Source organism: Rhea pennata, chromosome 5 (genome assembly GCF_028389875.1).
Source record: "Rhea pennata isolate bPtePen1 chromosome 5, bPtePen1.pri, whole genome shotgun sequence".
NCBI classification, from domain to species: Eukaryota; Metazoa; Chordata; class Aves; order Rheiformes; family Rheidae; genus Rhea; species Rhea pennata.
In genome coordinates, this window is record NC_084667.1 from 64789625 (window position 1) to 64810583 (window position 20959).

General features: G+C 46.2%; 1 protein-coding gene across 5 annotated transcripts in view; it reads left to right on the forward strand.

Moving 5' to 3' along the window:
• Positions 1 to 1279: 1279 nt before the first annotated feature.
• The window catches only part of ARMH4 (armadillo like helical domain containing 4), a 70688-nt gene continuing 51008 nt past the window's right edge, over positions 1280 to 20959 (forward strand). For 3 of the 5 annotated variants that reach the window (XM_062577463.1, XM_062577464.1, XM_062577465.1), the window contains exons 1-4: positions 1280 to 1316; positions 7323 to 8735; positions 10641 to 10850; positions 12018 to 12236. In XM_062577463.1, coding sequence (XP_062433447.1) covers positions 7376 to 8735; positions 10641 to 10850; positions 12018 to 12236 — 1789 coding nt within the window. In that variant the 5' untranslated portion in view covers positions 1280 to 1316; positions 7323 to 7375. Of the gene's footprint in view, positions 1317 to 6122; positions 6183 to 7322; positions 8736 to 10640; positions 10851 to 12017; positions 12237 to 20959 lie in introns of those variants that run through there. The other 2 variants (XM_062577467.1, XM_062577466.1) reach the window with 2 other exon arrangements.

Consider the following 20959-nt stretch of genomic DNA (forward strand, 5'->3'; position numbering starts at 1 on the left):
CCTCTTGCTCTTCTTTACCATTCCTCTATTTCCTCCTAGCAATTTCCCCCAAATCTCTCCTCCCCAGGCATTTCCTCCTTCAAAGAAGGATCTCTGCGTCACCGCTCACCTGTCCCTCCGCCTCGGGGAACTGTTTGCACCTGCGGCAGCTCTGCCTGGAGTGAGTCACTGCCCAAGGCAGACTATAAAACCCTGGGCGCACAGCTGAGACCTGGTGTTGTCCCTGCTGTAGAGCTGAAGAGGGGGATAAAAGGATGCTAAACTGGTCTCTTGTTGGGCTATGAACTTCTGAACTGCAGCAATTTTTCAATATTCAACAAAGTGTATTGGTAGGTATTCCAGAACCTGATGGTGCAAAGGTTTTTCTAATTCTCTTGTTAGACTTAGCTAATTTCTTACAGGACTGTTAGCAGAAAAAACATCTGGAGAGGATGGAAGTGGCTCTTCTAAGCTGAAAATGCTGAAGGAGAATCTTTAAGGGAAGGAAAACTAGTAACAGCACAGTGGGCCTTGCTTTTAGATCCTGCCCTAAGCCTCCTGCGCAGGGAAGGAGCCCGTTTGATTAGACTTTGACCTCTGCTGCAGGTAAGAACTTACAACTGGGGCTCTTGAGCGAGGTGGTGTGAGCCGGAGCACTGACCCAGAGCTGAAACTTCCCATCAGAGATGCTGTGCCCGGTTGCGCGGGTCGTTACAGCGAGTAACGCGCTAGGTGCAAGACCTCGGCCTCGTGCAGCTGCTCTGCGGTAACGTGCGTGATTTAAATAGCGATCAGAGGTTTTATTCCTTTTTTTTTCCTTCCTTGATGTGGTTACAAGGATTTTGTCTTGCAGCAGATGTGCTGAAACCAGCTTCCCAGCCGCTGCCCAGCAGCGACTCGGCGCTGAGCTCTCCCGTGGGGGAGCTGCCAGCGGGACGGAGAAGGCCCGGAGCCCGTGGCGTGTGTCTGCAGGCAGTGTGACCCTAGAGCTTTCCGGACCCAATTTTTTGGGGGGGTTTGATGCCGTTTTTTTGGTGGGGAAGAATAATAAAAAGAAAAGCCCTAGGGGAGCGGCGCTGCGGGCAGGGCGCGCTCAGAACATGGCGGCCAGAGCCGCCTCGGCTTCGCCCCCGCTGAGGGCGGCGGCGGCGCGGGGCGCCCGCGGCCCGCCGGAGCCCCGGGGCGGCGCGGGGGCGGGCCCGGCGCAGCCTCCCTCCCGCCGGGGGCCGGGCTGGGGGCGGTGGCGGCGTTGGGGCCGCCCCGCCCCGGCCGTGCGGGCTGCGGCGGGCGGGCGGGCGCGACGCGCCGCCGAGGAGCCGGGCGGCGGCGGGACGCAGGTGAGGCCGCGCGGCGGGGCGGCGGCGGCTGCGGAAGCGGCGGGGACATCGCCCCCCAGCCCGCCGAAACCGCTCCGCGTTCGTTCATTCGTGTCTCCGTTTTATTTATTTATTTGCCCGCCGAGCGGCTCTTTGTTCCCGGGCTCCGTGTCCCCCGTGCGGGGCGCTGCCCCCGGGGCCGGTTAGTGCCTCTGGCTGACCTTGGCCTGGGCGCTGCGGTCCGGTGCGAAACCGGCTCTCATAACGTTAACTAGATTCTTATATATATATTTTTTCCCTTTCTTCTCTGCTGGGGAAACTAAGTGTTACCGGGGGGGGGGGGGGGGGAACCCGAGCCCTGGTCGCCTCCCTTGGGGGCTGGAGGTGTTGCTGCCTCCCCAGCTGCTGCTGGGTCTCGTTGGAGCCCGGCCGGCACCGTGGTGGGCAGCCGGAGCGAGAGGCTGTGCTTCTCCCCTCTATTTTTCAAGCTAACGGTGAATACGAGTGAGGGAACAAATCTGTACCCCCAGAAGCGGGGTGTGTTGGGTGTAGTTGAGTCTTGAGACATCTCTAATCCTGTTTCCTCACTGAAAGGCAAGATCAACCTCACCTGGAAGTGCCTGGCAAGGCTTATTTATGTGACTTCAAGCCTTCACCTGTGAAGACCTGCAGACTTCCAGGGCATCTGTTTGCTGCCCACAGCAGATGCCCAAGTGCTTCTTGCTGTTAGTCTCTTCTCAGTGAATTTGGAGAACAGCTTTTCCCTTGCTCTTGGTATTAGACAACTGTTACGCCCATTGGCCTCTTTCTTAAACACCCCTCCCGACCGGCCTTTTAATCTCTAATTCCGCGGACCTCTGACCTCCGCAGTCCTAGGGAGCTGGCACCGGTCAGAAGCCACAAAGAACTATGCGGCTCTTGCTTGCAAATCTGGGAAGGGATTTGCACTGGTGGCCTGTGCAGCTGCTGAACAAAGCGAGCTGGAGCTCAATGGTTGGGGAAATAATGCTGTAACCTGCTGTGTGTCTCTGCTCAAAGAACTACTACCGGAACAGAAATGCTCCGAGTGAGGCTTATGTATTATGTGTTAGAGGTGCTCAGTAGAACTGGTAGGAAGCTAGTCTGCTGGAATATTAATCCCCTCATTCATTTGCTTGTTCACAAAGGTAGGGAAGGATGTACCCCTCTGAGTGATGTACGGTTGTGTCTGCACAGTTTGGTGCGTGCTGTATTAGCTGGCATGGAGTTGTGTCGTTGTTGGAATTGCATTGTAAGCTGTTGGATACAAACAGACCTCAACCAGTTAGAGCTATCTGAAGTACGTGCTGCAAGAGCAGCAGCTCTACAATTCATTTGATTGGACTGGGCAAAGACATAATACAAGATGGAATGAAGGCATTTTTCTCAGCTTGCACGTGGAAGTAGGAGCTGGAGCTCTGCAGTGTTGGATCATGCATTGTGTCCTGGCTTTGTATTCAGCACAAGTAATAAAACCTGGATAGCGTGCATTAGCACACTAGTACCATAGCATTTGATTGCTGGCAGTTGCTTGACCTGTATGTTTTTGGCTAAACACTGCAAATCTTCTTATACAGACTTTTGTCTGTTTCCTTATATCAAGCACAGATGAACTGCAGGGCTGAGCATGTCTTGGACTGTTCAGATGGTCAAAGCTGGCATAATTAGGCTTGTACTTGGAGGCGTGAAAAGCTATGTTCTGCAAAGGCCAGACAGTGATTTGTCTGAAGCTGACCTGTTAATCTTCTGTGATCTCTGCTGTATGATGCATGCAGCCACTTCAGCGTACAAGTGTCCTCTCTGTATGGGAGAGGGATTGTTAGAACAAGAGTATTAATTCAAGTGAGTTAAAAGCCTGATGCTCTTCCTTTGTTTCAACAACTTGGATAAATATGACCAGAACTTGCTTAAGGCAGAAAATAGCAGTAAATGGCTTTTATTGGGAGTTCTCATTAACTGAAATTGGCTGGGCAAAACCTTTAAAAGCTAGCTTTGGAAATAGTCATGTACAGCTGGAGTGGAGAGGAAAGTTTTTTTTATGTGTGTTTCAAGCATACATCCACTGACTGCTGGCCCTTTGGAGGGCCTGTTCCCACCTTGTCTGCTTCAAAACTGCTCTGTTGGAAAAAATAACAGGATAGAATTTTCTAAACTAGCTCTAATTAGACTTCAGACAGGTCTTTAAAACTTATGGAGACAATATTGATTTGATAGTTATTGCTAGTGCTAATTGTATGGAGAAAGGAAGCAGCCTGGTTCAGAATTGATCCGAGCAAGTGAACAGGACTGCTTCACCTGGTGACCAATTTATATTTATTGTCCTTCAGCTTGGTGACTTGCCTGTAGTATTAGATGACTCCTAGGCACCATCCAGAGAGGTCTTTTGCATGACCCATTTGTTGCCTAGCAGACCCTTGTGCTTTCTTCCAACACCTGATATTAAACTCTTGTCCTTCCTGCTAAAGATAAACCTTTCTGGCTGCTGCAGTTGCCCTGTCTTTGCAGAGAGGGGAACTGCATCTATTGGGATGTGCTGCTGTTCAGTACAGGCAGAGAAGCTGGAGTTCTCTAACATCCTGGCCAGCAATTGATAGCTGTCCTCCAAGTCTTTAGCTTGGAGAATGCCAGGGGAGACCTGGGGACAAGAAGCTCCTGCAGCATGCAACTACGAGTTGTTCTACTGCTTCAAGCAAGCAATAAAGCTAAGCCCACTACAGAGAAATTGCTTGGTGAGAACTGCGTGCTCCAACTTGTTGTTGTCACTTGGCTAAGGCCGTAGAGTAGACGGGCTATAAATCCTTCAGACAAGAAGACAGGTGCATAGCCCAGTGCTGCATGAGTAGTGAACTGCTTTACAGCCAGCTACCAATGGCTAAAACCTGGATCACTTTAGCATTAAGTAAAAATGTCTCAGCAAGGTGTTAAACTCTACTTAAGATGATAGTCAGGACACCAGTGTTCATGCACTATTTAATCCAGTCTCTTTGAAACTAAGTAGGTCTTAAGCCCTTGCTAATCTTCTTTGAAACATGAACTTGTGCCACTTATCCTGCAGCAGGCTCTATGTCATTCTTCAGATACCATTGAATGCAGAGGTCTAGGTTAGCTTAGATCTGGTTGTTGTGGGTTTCTTGAGCAAATATTCTCTCCAGTGTTATTTCACCCTTTACCAATGTAGAACTGTGGCCTATAGTATTCTTCAGCAATGGAAAAGCTATGTTATTCTGCTCTAAGGTACTCCAGGAACTGTTTGTATCAGAGTAGTACTGCATATTGCCCATGCTATCTGCTAGCCAGATGGAAGAAAGTGTTGTTCTGGGAAGGAAAGAGAAGGTGGCTCTCTTTCTTTTGTTACAATCTATTTAATGGCTTAGAGTCAGCCTTCTAGGGAACCACTTTCCCTCTTATCTGTGCTCTTGGTCCTAGTAGAGCTGGAATAAACTATTATGGGAAGGGAATTCAAGATCTGACTCTTCAGTATTTCTCCTAGCCACCTTCTGAATGTCTTAGGCTTCTAGATCTAAATTCTCAAATAGCATTCCTCTTGCTGTTGTGAAAGTACAGCATTTGTAGGTTGTGGTTGTCTTTTAAGCTCGGCTGGAGTTCTCTTTGGGTTTAGTGACTTCTGCTGGAACTTCTGGCATAATTTTAAATTCCGAACTTCTTTAGAGGCATTGTATTTTGATGCAAACTTAACCAAATGGCTCTTTTCAAATGAGAAAGCTGTTCTCTTGATGTCTTAGTGTCTGAATGTTCTTAACTGGCCCTTGCTAAAGGGGTGAGTGAGGTGAACATAGTTTGTATTCATGCAGCAAGTCAGATGCATGTCATCAGGCACTATTAATTTAACTTGCACGGTATAATCTTAGTACTCTTTAATTACAAAAGTGCATAAGGGATTAGCCTGGAAGAGTTGCTGAATGTTGTTGATTTTCAACTATTTCTTTGGCAGTGAGGATAGAGGAGACAAGTGGCTACCTATCCTCCAAAGAAGAGATGCTTAAGGAGGGGGGATGGCAGAACAGACATCTGTGCTGTTGCTGGTGAACAGCTTCTTGGTGGTTTTTATTTGAAGCCTGAGCACCTGGTGTATGTGTGTGGCCTGCAGTATGTGAAGGTGAATTATTCCAACAGCTCTAAGTGCTAAGGGACCGGGTTGCAGGGAGAATGGAAAAAATGACTCAGTGTGCCCTGAAGGCTCAACTAGATAATGAAGCCTGCAGTATTGACTCTAATGACCTATGTGTGTCTCCAGGCTGTAATGCTGAGGTTGTCTTCTACATACCTTATCTGTAGGGTTGTTTATAATGTAGACTTTCAAGAGTCTTCAACTAGAAGAATTTGTCTGAGGTAGAAGGCATGTCTTATGATGGAAACAGTCAAACAGCTGTGTGGCCAGATGTATTACTGTATGCCTTCTAATGTCTTGATTGTACATGCCCAGTCAGCTAAAAACAACAGTGCTTTTCTAAAGAAGAGACACGTAGGAGCAATAGGACAAAGGACCTTTGTTAGATGGGGACCAGCACAAATGCAATGCTCAAATTGCTCCCTCTATGACAGGTAACTTCCTGCACATTGTCCCATGTACTCAAGGGATGATGTGGAGGGAGTTACATACCCCTGGGTAGCAAAGCAGTGCTAGGCAGCCTGGTACTGCACTGCATGTGTACAAATGCAAGTAATACTTAATGGATGCTGTCTGAGTGTGGAAACAAGGAACCTACCAAGTTGAGGAAAGATGAATGAACCCAGTGCACGTGAGCAAGATTACAAATGTAATATTTGTCTCTTTCCATGAAATCTAAGGAGTGGTTCTGAAAACCCCAGCTGTTCTCCATATTCATGTTATCACTGTGCAGCTTGAAGGTAAGAGCAGTTCTCCCATGAAACTGGGATTCCACTGGCCAAAGCAAGTGAAGCTATTGACAATCTGAAGCTTTAAATATAGGGCCCAACTGTGGCCAATAGCAAACTGCCTCCTAAAACAAGGACCTTAGTGAGCAGCCCTCCATCATGAGGCAGATCTATGTGCATGAGACTCATGTCTGACTGTCCTGTGAATAAAGAGATCTTGAAGTGGGGCCTTGCATGTGGCAGCCCGCTGCTGTTGCGGAGTGGCATAACAAGCTCAGGAGCTGAAAGCCACCTGCCTGGAGGAAGGTGGCTGGGAGCAGGCTGCTGTCACTGCATGGTGCTTTGCCTGACCTGCGTTGCAAGAGATAGCAAAGGCTGCCAAGAGCTGGCAGTCAGCTGGCTGGATCACTGCTGGGCTACTGGTTCAGCACTCTTGGAAACTCCTGAAGCAGCACAAGAATTAAATACATAACGTTCTGGAAGTGCCTCCATGGTGCAGTGCAGCACAAACATTGCATTAACGCAGCAGTTCTACTTCCAGTAGTCCGGGCTACAGCCTTTCTCAGTTGGGCCAAAGAGCCCATGCAGGGCATGACACTAATGCAGCTACAAAGCCTGTAGTGCCTAGCTGTTTTGACGCTCTGGTTCTGTTTTGTGCCCTATAGGCCCTCCTTTTCCTGCTCACTTTTTCTTGTGCAAGTAGTTCAATTCCATTATGTGTCCATACATGGAACAGACAGGATTTGCTGTAGTGGACCTGAGACTTCAGTCAAACTGGTCAGCTGTCTCACTCCCTGACAAACCACATACATTCCAGTCTGCAACATGACAAAGAACAAACTGGTTGATCCTTATTGCGTGTTTGCATGCTGGGTAGAGCACTGCACTTCACTGCTTGCAAAGAGAGCTTGGCAAGGTCTGTTTTGGACTTCAGCATTACAGTTTGTCTCTGTGGCTGGCATGAGACTTCAAATAGTTGGGAAGAATAAAATGAGATGTAGCTGGGATAGAGCTCCATTCCTAAGGGTGGAAAGGAGGAAACTACACAGAACTGACTGTAGACTAGCATGTTTACAACTTATCCAATTAAAGCACTAAGTTAATAGATTATACGTATCCATAAACATCTTGGTTCCTTTTTTCCTTTTCTAGGTCTTGCATTCTGGACTTTCAGGCCTGCAGACTTTGCACATATCTCCTCAGCTATGAGTAAATCAATAGGATTTCACACCTGTGTAGTTGCCTGCAGCATTCTGCTCTTATTCTATAGTCTGTCATGCCTTGCATCTCAGAAACTGGAGGAAAGGGACATGATGAAGCTCCAGCCTGGCCCATGGGCAGGAAATGGGGTAAAAGATGAAAGAACAAGCTTGTCAAACTTGAAAAATATCCTGGACCTTTCTGAGCAAACAGTCTCTGAAGAGCCATCTGGAGTGTCTGCAAAGTCATCTGAGATGCCCTTGAGTGAAGCCTTCACTGCTGAAAGAGAAATACAGCCTGTAAGCCCAAGTCATGTCTTCCCAAGCAGTCAGAGCCTGGGTGTTAACACCCCCATTGAGGCAGTGACTGCTGCAGAAGAGAAGGAACTTGGTCCTGTGAAGTCAGAAAAGGATCTGAATGAAAATGGTGAGTTCAAGGCCATGCTAACCACAGCTGTGACCACACTGAACCCTTCCATTGAGGAGGAATCTGTCAGTGGCCCTCTTAGTAAGATGACTGCAGAGGATAGTGCTGAAGTAGAGCATAGCTTTGCCAGCCTCCTAGCAAGTGTCACAGAAGGCAGATTTTCTACAGCAGAGAAGGCAGAGAGTAGTTTGAGTGACTCAGCTGCAACCCAACTACCCAGTGAGCAAATGCCCACTTTACACCCCAGCGCTCCCAATCTGGAAGTGACAAGTGACTACCCTGTCATCCCCACTCCACAGCCTCAAAGTGTGGGCTCTGAAATTGGAACCCCAAGAGCAAATATGGGGAGCCCTTTGCAGATACTGACTGCACCAGAATATGTTGCTACAAAATCCCCTCTTGCCTCTACTGAGGCTTCCCTCACTCTGGAAGCAGGAATGGATGGCAGGCAAGGAGAGCTGCCTGTCACAGGTAGCACTGGCATCCACCCAGCTGTCTCTGTGCCACCTGACTGGGATGACACAAAATTAGGAAATATAAGTCAAGGGGGAAACATGCAGCATGAGGAGATGAGAGAGGATCAAGTGGCAACAGAACCATTTCAGAGACTGCAGGGAGATGTGAGGGAGGAAGAAGATGTGACAAGAGTGCTGCCATCCCCAGTGTCTGCTCCACCAACTCCTGGGATTGCCAAGGAGAGCAACTGTACAGCTCTGTCAGCGCAGGGGGAGGAAATGCAAGTAGCTTCCACAGGCCACAATGATGTTTCTCTCACCATGAACTTGACAGGAATAGATGCATCTGATTTAAACTCTCTGGAAAATACAGACACAGTAACAACAGAGGAGAGGAAAAGCATTGCTCTGTCATTGCCAGAGGCTGCTGTGGTGACGGATACAAAATCTGATGTCCTTCCTACTCTGGAAAGCTCACTGGAAGGTAAAAATCTGCCTGTTAAGTTTGTGTGTATTTTTTTCCCTCTTCCTCCCCTTCCAAACGCAGACTTCAGAGGTGCTTCTAGTAATCTATTCCTGCTTTTGGGGGGGGGGGGTAGAGTGGGCAAAGGTGGCCTTGGTACCTGCAGTAGAGATAGGATCTCCCCTAGGCTAAGGGCTATAGAGTTTTGTTTTGTCTAGTAATAGCTTAAACAGGTCACTTAATTCACATTCAACTACTGCTCAGTGTTGGGCCTATCTATATACATGATGCTCCTATTATAGGCAGGAACACTCCTGTAAGCAGATTCCTGTCATATAAACTCTGAACACCATTGCCTCTTCCATTCCTCTTCAAACTGTGAAGGATGGTTTTTACTCGTAAATAGCAGTGCTGAGACTGGAAGGGCGGTGGCAGCAGAGTCTGGGGATGAATGGTGTACTGAAATCCCATCAGCAGGGACTTGATCCTATTTTAAAAACTTAACTTGATTGACTTCGGTATTAAATTCTGTGTGCACAATATACTACCAAAGCAGGGACTTCAGTTTTGGTGCTTGTAGAACAGTTAGGATAGCTGTAGGCAACTCATCTTGACAAGGCAGATGTGGATCTGCTTTGAATAGCCCTTTGGTATTTCTCCACTGGCTAGGAAGGGAGCCTAGGCACCAATCAACTGATTACCTGATTTCAAGTGCTTTTACAGCCCCAGGTGTCCTCTTGGTACAGTGAGTGTAAAAACCCAAAGGTGGAGATTTTATACCAGCTTAAATTGCAGTGTTACAAAAGGAGGGACAAATCCTCCTTTTTTTTTTCCTAGGCTGGACTAATGAGTATCTGGGATCACCTGGCCTTCAACTGCTTGCTTCAGATACTTGCAGTCAGTGCAGAAGATGTAAAGATAAAGAATAGCTGGAAATGCTGGTTAAATCCAGGAGTAAGGAAGCTGTGCCAGTAGCCTGTGCGTGAGACTCAAATCTTGATCTACTCTGACCATCCTTGTAGAGTCATGGAAAAAGATCTATCCAGAGCCTTGTGCTGTCTTCTCTGTAGTAACAAAGAGTTCCTGATGTTACCTGCTTACCCCAGAGCAAGACTGTAGTCTGGCTCTGACTCTGTTCCTACAAGTGTATGTACCAGTAGACCAAAGCCTTACTCTTAGACTGGGGCAGGCTGATGATCTTACTCTGTACTGTGCTTACCTTTTTAGATGATACTTTTAGCCCCCTGATTATTTCCCACCTTGTGTCTAAAATATGAGACAGGGAAAATAGAAAGGTATTTCTGGATGAGCATTGGACAATGACATGCTCCTAGTCAGCCTGGGAGCATAGGTGGTTAGGTCTTCATTGTACTAGTTGCTGGATGTCTTTAATCATTACTTTAGGATGCAGTGTGTGGGTCGGGGGAGGACAGTATTCCCTTCCCTGCATCCAGAAGATCTCACTTCTGTAAAACAAAAGAAAACTAATAGCATCCTGGTACTGAATTTGACCAATTTATAGATTAATTCATAACCACTTGACTTGTCAGCAGGCTTCCCCTCTACTGTTTTCAGGTGTTGGTAAAATAACAGCTAGTAATAAGACTTATGTGGTGAAAACAAATCCTTCCATAAAACTTCTCACTTAGCTCTGAAAGCTGATCACTAAAAGCCTGATTCTGGCAGCTTTGCTTGCTCTGAATGGTACTTCACGCAGCAGGTCTGCAATGCTGTGGTCCCATGGCATCACTTACCAGTGGATCCACTTGTCTCAAGGAGCAGCTAATAAGATGAAAGCAGCAGAATTGGTCTTCATTCCTGTTGTGTTCTGTCATTTTTTTTAATGCTTGTACTATGGCTCTGGAAATGCATAATTTGTTCAAGCATCTGTTCTGCTACTGATGCAGATGCATGTTCTTGCTGTAGGTGTTACTCAGGAGATAACAGCTCCCCAGGAGGTTGATGCTGGTCCATCAGTTGTGATGCTGGCACCTGTTGCTACCTCGGAAACTGAAGTTGCAAGCCTTCCTTGGGAGGAAAGTAGGAAGGATACTCAGATGCCAGATGTTGCTAGTGCCACCCAGATGTTGACAGCAACTGACACCTCTTCCATAGCAAAAACTCCAGATGTTGAAGGTAGGGTTCTGCTTCAAGCTCTCTGCAGCCTGATTTGTCATAGATGTGATAGTACACCCAACCCCCAAATCTGTGCTTGTATATTAGTCTTAACTTCCAGCATTTGTATGTTAGCTTGAGGTTTTTCTGACTTTTTGAAAGCTGGATCTAGCTCTGCTGTCACTGCTTTTTGCCCACTACTGGATCCACCATGTTGAAATATGCCAGCAGAGCATTTTTTTTTTTGCCTCCGAAGGGTAGTGGAGATATACAAGAAGTCTTGTCTTCATTAGCAAGTTAAATGTCTATGGCTAAAACTTGACTGATAAACAAGTGAGCTCTGACTATTGCAGCCAAAGGCAGTAGTTGTAGACCACCTATGCTTGGTCCAAAGGAGCAAAAAGCTTCACTGGGATAGGATATGGGACCATGAAGTATATGTTCTTGCAAGAATCTCTTAAGCCCTTGAGCTTGGAGGCCTGCATAGATACCTGCTTCACTTGAGCAAGAGCACCAAGAATTCACTGCTGCTCATAGAAATACTTGAAGCAGTCACGTCCATTCAGCAACAGCTTACTGACTCGATGTTGCCTAGGCAAGTGCTTGTAGGAGACTCCTCTTAATAGGAATGTAGCAGGAACTCCCTTAGCACAAGGCTAGCTTTGAGTGTAAGTGTTTCTGTAGCAGGTACCACTGCAAGGAAACTGCTGCTGGGAAGTTTCTTGGTAATTCACACACTGCAGAGTATCGAAGGGAAGACTTCCTTTTTGTGTCAGGTCTTAGAGTAAGGCTGCTCTAAAGAAGAGGCTTTTTGCAATAGTCTCCACTAATTTGCTTCTGGGATTTAATTATAAATTCAGTTAACTTTTATTTCTGTAGCAAACAGATCTGTCACTTGGTTCAGAACTTAATCAGTGTCTCAGTGCTCTAATCCTGCTGTGGGGTAGTGACTAGCAGCCCTCAAAGCAATGGAAGTCAAAAGTTGACTGTGTTCTCAGTAAGGGGCGCCTCCTGTGCTGGCTGTTCTGGAAGGAAAGCTTTTATTACAGCAGTCACACCTCTTAAAAGATGCAGGAGTTTAATAGCTTCTTTCATTCATTCAAAGTTTAGCTTTCTTTAAGGAATTTGCTTTTAAATAGTGGTTTTTAATATTTGTGTCCAACTGCTGCTGTTTCCTATCTTCCATAGATTTCACAGATGTGGTCGCAGTCACCAGTGAGAAGGCTCTTCCACCTCCTGATGGCTTATCTGCTACCCAGTCTGGACAGACAGAGGAGCCACCTAGCAGAACTGTGGTGCTGGTGACTCCAGCATCAATGGCCTCTTCTGTCAGGAGGACAGCTCTTCCATCTGTGAGGAAGATCAGTACGGCTGTAACCTATGGGCTAGACCAGCTGGAGTCAGAAGGTACCAGTTATCCCAAGGCTAAAAGGCAGGCAGTTTGATGTGGAGTGGTATGCTTGACTTGGCAGTGTGAACTTACCAGATGGTCTCTCTTTGGCACACAACTCTGTGCTTATGTTATTGTGGTTAATAAAGATGTTGGATGACCTGTCCCCTTCCAGGGGATATAGAGAACTAGCAGTTAAAAGTGCCCTGGAGGATGTTTAAATTCAAGTGGGTGTTGTGGGAGGGACAGGCTTTTCCTGGGACAGCAAGCAGCAGTGGTGTTGTCGCTGCAGTGGAGTCTGGCTCTGAGCACCTAGAACTGCTGTTGTACAAAGGCTCTGCAATGGATCTACACCAGCTGAAGAAACATGAGAATGTTCAGACATTTGGAAAACTCTTGTCACCCTACTGCTGAACTCCTCACCCCAAACAGTGCAAGGGGATGTTCAGCATGAGATGGCTGCCTCTGCAGCTGTCTCAACACCTTACTAGAACAAGTGCTCTCTTATTGTCACTCCCCATGTGACAACATTGGGAGAGGCAAAGGATGCATCCCCTTCGGGATGCTCTTCCAACTCGGTGCTACCTGTTGAGCCACTCCCCAGTGCTGACTCCTAGTCTTAGCTTGCAGCCTGGATTCCGTTTTCTGTTAAACTGCTTTTGCCTATTGCTGGTCTTAGTCTCTGTTTCCAGGCTGTTAGTTAATACTCAGTGATGCCACTTCTGCCTGGGCAAACCTTCAGCAGAAGAGGCCTAGGTGAAGTAAATGCTTTTTTGGAGTTGGTCTGCAACTCTGATTCAGTACCGCTTCAGCTCACTCAACTCCCCTGCTTCACTCCTGCATCTTGTTCTTTTGCTTATGTGTTTCCATGCTTGCCTGACCAGCCATGATTTTGTACTCCAGTGGCTGGGCTGTCACCACTTGTCAGGGATTAATCTTTCTGCCTGCTTTGCTCCTCTTCCTTTATCTTGACCTTCTCTTGCCTTCATATTTTACTGCAAAGGTTGGCAGCCCTCCAGGAGTGGCATGCCAGATGGTATTTTTCCTTTTGATTAGAGGTGGGGTGCCATAGACAACAGCTAATCAGCATATTTTCTCTATGTGAAGCAATAACTCAACTCCTGTGAAGTTTAGAGGTCAGCAGAAGCTGGGAACTCTCACTGCTGTGTGAGGTGGTGCAGCTTCTGCCTGTTGTTGGGCTTACTACACACTTAAACCTGCTATAACCTCTCTGGGCTCCAGCACACACCTTGTCCTAACAAATCTTGCCTGCGTCTAGTGGTGCAAGGATGTAGTGCTGATATTGGAAGTGGTGAGGTCAGGGAGCTAGAGCATAGGGTGGAAAAATGATCTCTCATGTTGGGCAGGAAGGTCCTTGCTTAGCAAGAAGGGTGTGATACAGAAGGCTGAGCTGCTTCTGAGTCCTCTGGGATCTCCTTTATAAGCCTGACTTTCTGTACCAAAGACAAGTGACTTATTTCAGGTGAGCATTGGTGTCTCTCCCTAGTTAATGAGGCTTTCTGCATAGAGATTTAAAAGACCTCTTCTTCTGCTCTGACATAAGAGCACTCTAACTTTTTTTTTTTAAGAGTTCCTATGTAATTCTCTTCTGTAACCCCAGGCCTGTCTCTTCTGGTCCTGAATGTGCCCTAAGCTCCTTAAAGAGCAGGTATGCTGTAGCGAGGAGCAGGTTTTCTTAATGATGAGTCTTAGCTGGAAGGCTGTGGGTCTCTTGGCTCTGGTGTATTGCTCTGCAGGTGCCTGTTATCCAAGGACTGTGGCACTCTGGTATGCAGTGTGGCTTCTGGCAACTGGCTCTTGTTTTCTGGCAACAGCTCTTGTGACCTGTATCTCTTCCGATCAACTTGAACTTTTGAGTATGGGGAGCCAGAATCTTCCCAAGTGTGAGGAATTGCCAGTGGCACCAATCCACATCTTATAAAATAGGGCAAATACCGCTTGGGGACAAGTTTTCTGCCTGCAGATGTTACTGCCCCCAATTAAGCGCAAAGGAAGCTTTAGGAGAGCAACTCTGCTTTCTAATAGCTTTCTCTGCCTAATGGCAGTTGGGGGTACCTTACCCACAGGAATGACCTTTGAAAGTCAAGTTGTCATTTTTCTGCCCGCCTTCCCCCCCCCACACCCCCCCAAAAAAAAAGTTATAGAGGAATTGAGCACTAGGTTCTGCCAAAAATGTCTAGATACTGCCAGAGACAAGATGCTTGAGAGCTTTCCTATGAGGAAGCTCTTTATAAAGGCTATACTAAGCTCCAGTCCAGGGTACCCAAACTCTTGGGGGATGCCAGGTCAGATCTTGTGGTGTTGTGGGCAGACTGTGGAGTCTAATCCTGCTTCTCTGTAGGGAGGTTCTACTTTACTGACCAGTGAGGGAAATGCAGGTAGCTGAGGGGCATCAGCTGGTCTCCACTGCTTTGCTTGGGGCTTGCTGTCTTGCCTCACTGAAGGCCTGGCTCATCATTAAATACAAACTCCTGCTGTTCAGCTAGCTGTGTTTTCTGGGGACCATCTGTGCCAGACTGCCTGCAGTTAATTGCATCAGTATATTTACCTGCCCTGCTTGGATGCAAAACTGTTCTTTAAAAAAAAATCAAATTGCACAAACAAACATGAGATGCTTTGAATCTCTCTTTAGACAAGCTTATCTTCATCTCTAGTGGACTCTGGAGAGAGTAGCTGGGTAACTTGAATATCTTTCCACATTGGCTCTGTAATGAGGCTGGTTTAACTTGCCCTTCCTAGCCAGAGAAATCCTATAAAGGGATTATAGAACATGGGGGTAGGACATAGCAGAGGACTAGGCTCACTTGTCTGGGACAAGTATATTGTTCATGTCCAGAATTTAGTTGTCTCTTTATCAAACTTGTTTAACACTACAGTTTTCTCTGTAGATCTTCTGGGGGTACAAACATATATAATCTAGTGCAGTTTGCCTGTTGAGCACCATCATATGAGTCTCTTAATCTGTTCTTTAAAAGGACTATGTTAAAAATAATCATGTTCCTCTTAGAAAAGGGATTCCTTTGCCATAAAATCTGTAGCAGGTATGGTCAGAGATGGCTGTGTTCCTTTGGCATGCCTGGATTTGGTAGATATGACTTCCTGAAATGCAACACAGCCTCTCTTGCATCCCCTCTTCTGCAAGATCCCAGTGGTGTCCTTGGTAGAAACCTAGTAGACAGTACAGGAGCCTCTGTCTCTCTTCAGCTATTGCTCAAGCAACTTCTACCACTGTCTTTCATACAGGGTGCAATCTGGGGCACGCTGAGAATAAGTAGAAGGTAGATTAGCGTATGTTTTTATGCAGACCTTGGAAGGTCACATTCTTAAGTGCTAATCTTAAAGCATCTGTTGGTACAGAACTAGCCTCCTGCTGGTGGTGATGCTTGACCCAAGCTGTGATGTTTGAGGCTAAAAACCAATTCAACATGAACAGCTTGTAGCACCATTGCCTGTGGCTGTTGGTGAGGTTGGGTCTGTGTTTGTCAGTGCATATTTGGGGTTTGGCTCTCTGTGTGAGACCATCCTGCCTGGACAGCAAAAACCCAATTTATGCAGCTGGAGGTTGGATGTGATGATTGAGTGAGGTGTGTAGAGCAGAGAATAGGAAGATACCTCTGCATTCACTGAACAATGCTAAGGTCTACCTCTTTGAAATGCAGACCGGGTGTCAGGGCTGGGTTACCTTCCCAGGCTGCCTGGATGCAGCAGTAAGAACAGCTTGTTGGTGTACCTGTTTCAACACACTAGCTACAGAAGCCCTTCAGTGGTTGGACCCCCACTTACTGCCCTGTTTCTGTCCAAGCTTGTCAGGAAGAAGCAATGGAAGCTCAGTGTTATCCACATACTGCAGCTAAGTAAGCCCTGGTTTGCCCCTTTCAGCATTAACTTGGGGTTTAGAAACTTGTATTGATTTGGGAGATGGAGGAAAGAACAAATTCTGGTCCTTGCTGCTCTTCCGTAGGGATTTTTCTGATCCACTGATAGGCTGCAATATGAGCTCCTTTTCTCTTGATCTAATGAAAGCTGCCCAGAATGGTGTGTTAAAGTGACAAGGAGGCCCATCTGTGGCCTCTCCTGCTTTTGAGCCGGTTGAACTTACATCTTCTACAGCAGTCTCTCCTTAAGGAAAGAAGACTTGAGATAGCTTGAAGAAAAGAGTCTTTTCGTGCATTGGTACCTCTGCAGACTAATGGTCCTGCTCTGTTTTGTGTCCCTAAAACAAAACTCTTCCGCAGTAACATGCAAGCGCTGACTAGTTCACATTCAGCTATGTCTGCTTTTTCCAGCATTGAGTATATATTTTACTGAAAATCAGGGCTCTGAGTGTGATTGCTATTTTGATCCTGATTGTATGGATGAAGATTTGCCTCATTAAATCTCTACAACCCCATTGAAGATTTAAATGAGGTTGCAGAGGTGTAAACAAAAAGGACATTAACCCAGTATAGTTAACTAGTCCAATACTGTAATTGCTCATGAGCTCTTTAGATATCAGCTGAATTGGCAGGAATGAGAGGGTTTAAAATAGAGCACATGCAAAATGAATAAACTGTTAAATGTTCTTGGTATGTACTTTCTATTGCTTTGCTACTGCCATCCCTTTGATACTGCTTGAGCTCTGTTTTTATAGCAGATGTTAGTACATCCCTGGTTTTGCTCCCTTGTAGCAAGTCCCTGTCCTGGGAACTTCCCAGTGAAAAGGAATTGGAAGAAGCTGTGTAACTGAACATTGCAATAAAGCCAAGCCTTTGTCTTTTTCCAAAATATTTGACTAAAGACAATGACTTGGCTGCTAATTTGGTGGCAACTTGTTTTGCTTCAGGCAGTCCATGTGCGAGTTGAGGAGGATAGAAGATCAAGCTTCTAATGGTTTGAGGACTCCTAGGTAAAGTGCTAGGAGAGAATGTGAGACTAATTAAAGGATAGCTAAGAAGAGCCAGAAAACCACTCTATGCAGCAGTGGGCTGAGCTCATGAAGGGCTTGCTGTGAAGGGGAGCAGAATGTGCTTCAGCTGTTTTGCTCTGTAGCAGATGTGCTAGCAGCTCTGATGAAAAGAAACTTGTATTCAGTTTAATTCTAAAGTGAGTATGCCAAGCAAACAAGATGCACTTTAGGACTCCCCATCTCAAATACGGTATCTGATGTTCTTTACAGTCTTGAACAGCAGCTGCTGTAAGAACTGCCAGGAGCTGTTAAAAGCATTGTTGCGCTGTCTGTCCCAGTTGTGTGGGAATTCAGGCAGAGGTGAGCAGCACAGCTCTTCTGTTCTGTGGAAAGAAGAACTTGAGGTTATTTGAAGTTCTTTCCGAGTTTGTTTAAACACTTGATCTTAGTTTCCACCATTGGGCCTCCAACGGATTAAATAGCTCTTCTTAGTCTGGCATGCTCTGGTTGCTGTTCTGGCCAGGCTATTCTTGCATCTTTAAATGATGTCTCATTCGTCCAAAAACTAGTTCACTTAACTACTGTTTTGATGTTGTAGCTTTCCTGTGCCTAGCTTCTAGCTTAAAGCAGAACCCCTGCAGTTGCTGTTGAAGGGTAATGGGAGTGTTGGTGATTTTGAATGTAAACTCTTTTAATCCTTCCACCCTTCTCTAGGAGATGGAGGAATTCAGATAAGCAGGGATGTGGCAGTTCCTTCTGAAGGCTCTGTGAGGAGCCTTCTGCGATGTCTGGAGTCCCCCGGTGTATGGGGGAGAGCATAGTTCTTGGCTTCTCTGGGGAGCCTTGGGCATTGGGAGTAGGGGCAAACCATGCTGCAAACTGGTTTAGGTCTTTCTGAAGCCTCTGGAGCACTGGCTCTTTGCTTGTAATTCTTACCAGATGAGTGGTGGTTTTATTAAAAAGCTGCCCCTATATAGTGGGGAGGAGGTCTCGGTGTGTTTCTTCCTGGCTAACGTCAACTCTCCAGACCATGTGGGAGCAAGGACAGGCCAGCATGGGCTTCTCTGTGAAATTACTGCCTGGGAGAAGCAATACTCTTTGTAAAGGGCAATAAAGACTGTAAGAGTAGGATCAAGGATTTATGAAGTATGAGCTCTAACTAGAAATGAACTGGATAGATTTGCACTCATTTTCCCTTCTGGCATCTGATAGGACTCGGGCTGACCTTGGTACTATGGAGACTGTTGCCAATGATAACAGGTCCACCACTTAATCTAATTACAAAGAATCTGTGCTAGTGGGCTCCAGTGGAAAATGAGACTTAAATGTTTTCTCAACTCCTGGGCTGTTTTTTTCTTTTCAGGAAGTCTGGTTGAACTAGATATTCCTGGAGAGACATCATCAAACCGCTCTTTTGTGGGAGAAAATGGAATTAGCAATCTCAGATTGTTTCTATCTGTGTTTCAGTGATAGAGAAGGGCTGTGGGAACCTGATAGGGGTTTTAAACATGTGAAAGCACTTTGAGGAAAAAAAAAGTGCATCTGCCTTCATTACCTTCCTCTGCCCTATTCCCTTACAGGTCATATTATGGCATTAGAATCTGCCTGAATTTAACTGGTTTTGATAAATCACCTCTTCTCATATTTACTTTGTATTGGCAAGTTCAACTGTGGACCTCAGGTTAGAAGAGCTGTTCTGCAGAAAACCAGTGAGCTAACTTGCTACAGTCAATTTTATATTTGCTACCCTATTCTAAACTTTGCCCCTCTTCGACCCCGCTCCCCCAACAAATAGCCTTGCATTGCTAAATCTATTGCTTTATACTGTCTTTTTCAGCCTGAATCTGTGTGAAAGCAATTTGGTAAATGCTGCTGGAAATGCATCTCTTCAGAATGAGTGTTTCTGATCTCTGTTGAAGCAGACCCATGTGTCCCTGCTGGAGTATTTTTGTCTTTTTCAAAAGCTCTTCAGTGTGTCTGATCCCTTGTGATCAGAGATGAGCCAGAATTGAAAAACCAAGTGTGAATCCCCTCAGATTTAGTGGAGGGAGTAGGTTAGGATCAGAATCCAAATATCTATTTTTACTGTTTTGTTAATGTTTCAGAGCCCTCTACTGGAGAGTAATTTCTATAAAGTTTTTCTTTTTTTTTTTGGCAAGTAGACTAAAGACTTCTTGAATCTCGAGAGAAAAAACAAACTTCAGCTCTGCTGTCAAGAGTATTTTCCCTGTCCTAGACACAGCAAGAATTTTCCCCCTTTGCTACAGGAAAGCTTTGGACTTTTAACTTACTCTTCTGAAACTGGTAGTGGTAGGCAGTACTGTACTCGGTGCTTTTTTAGATGATGGTCACATTAAATGGTTGGATGATCTTCTGGGGATATATTAAGTGAGCACTGGTTAATTGTTCTCAACTCCATCCAACTGATGAGTTATTTCCAGTCCTCCCTTTCCTCCATCTGTGTGGCAGGTCAGATGCTGAATGCCTCCTGTGAAAGGCCATGTGTGTCTGGCTCCTGATCTAGAGCAAAGCATTTATGACTATACATACAGATCCTAGAAGCTTTACATGAGTATAGCTGGGTTAAATGATCACTAAGGCAGTCCTACCCTGGATAACTTACTCACCCAAACTAGCACAGGGAGCAGAAGGTAAGTCTGCCTAACATGGTATGATACTTGGCTTGCTCACTGCCAGAAAGCTGTCTGGGCAAGATAGGCTCCAATCTACTTTCCTATCAGCCATCTCCTTCCAAGCTGGATTCTGTCACAAGCAATTACTCTTGGCAGCATTTTGGAAATGTCAGCAGGTGACATTACTGAGTAAGTCATGTGGAAGAAACAGATTAATAATAGAAGAGACTGGTCCTAGAAGGCTGCTTCACAAGCAGCTCTGATAATAAAAGCAATACAGAAAATGGCCATGCTGACAACACTGGAATTGCACTGGGAGGAAACAGTTGGCAAAGACCTTCTGTCAAGAGAAGGGAGTCCTAGAACCCTTATCCTTAATCCTATCCTTATTTTCACGCCTTTGCTACCTATATTGATGTGCACACAGACATGACCCCCCCCCATGCTGCACTTGGTCTGCGAAGTAGATGAGGGTAGAAGGAGATAAGCTACAGTCTGAGGGGATGCGTGGTGTTCTGGGATAAAGCACTTTAGCCTGCCCCGACTGCCTTTTTCCTGTGACTGCCTCAGTATGCACAGAGGTGAAAAACTGCCTTTTTAAAGGCTGGCCCACATGAGAATGGATGCTAGTTTCTGAACCCTGGTGCAGCATCCTTAGGAGAGGGTGGGACTGATTTCATGTCACTGTCATCCTTGTGCTACAGAAGTGCTGTGGTGGGGTACAAACTAGTGATGCTTGACTGTTCCTGTAGCTTGCTCTATCCAGGACTGCCAGCTTGGCTGGCTCAGCCAGAATCTTGTCTGTGGCTGACTTGACACCTGAGTCCCATTGCTCTGTGGTGCAGCAAGACTGTAAACGGAGGGAAGAGCAGTAGCTTTGACAACAGCATTGCCCAAAGCAATGACGCTGTGTTTTGCCTCAAGTGGTGGGGTTGGTGTCTGCGGAGCTGCTGCACAGACCAAAGCAGACACCATGTCCCCTGGTGTTTCAGCCAACCAGCACTTGAAACACAGCATTTCAGTTGGTGTATGTGTCTGTGCTCCCTAGCTCGCAGTGCGGGTGGCCTGAGCTCTGTGACATTCTCCATTCCCTGGCACACTGTGCAGGAAGCATACAAGAAGAGGAAGCAGGGAAAAGTGACCCAGGAGGAATATAGAGATATTGCCCAAGCATGCGAGGATGATAGGAGAGCTAAAGCCC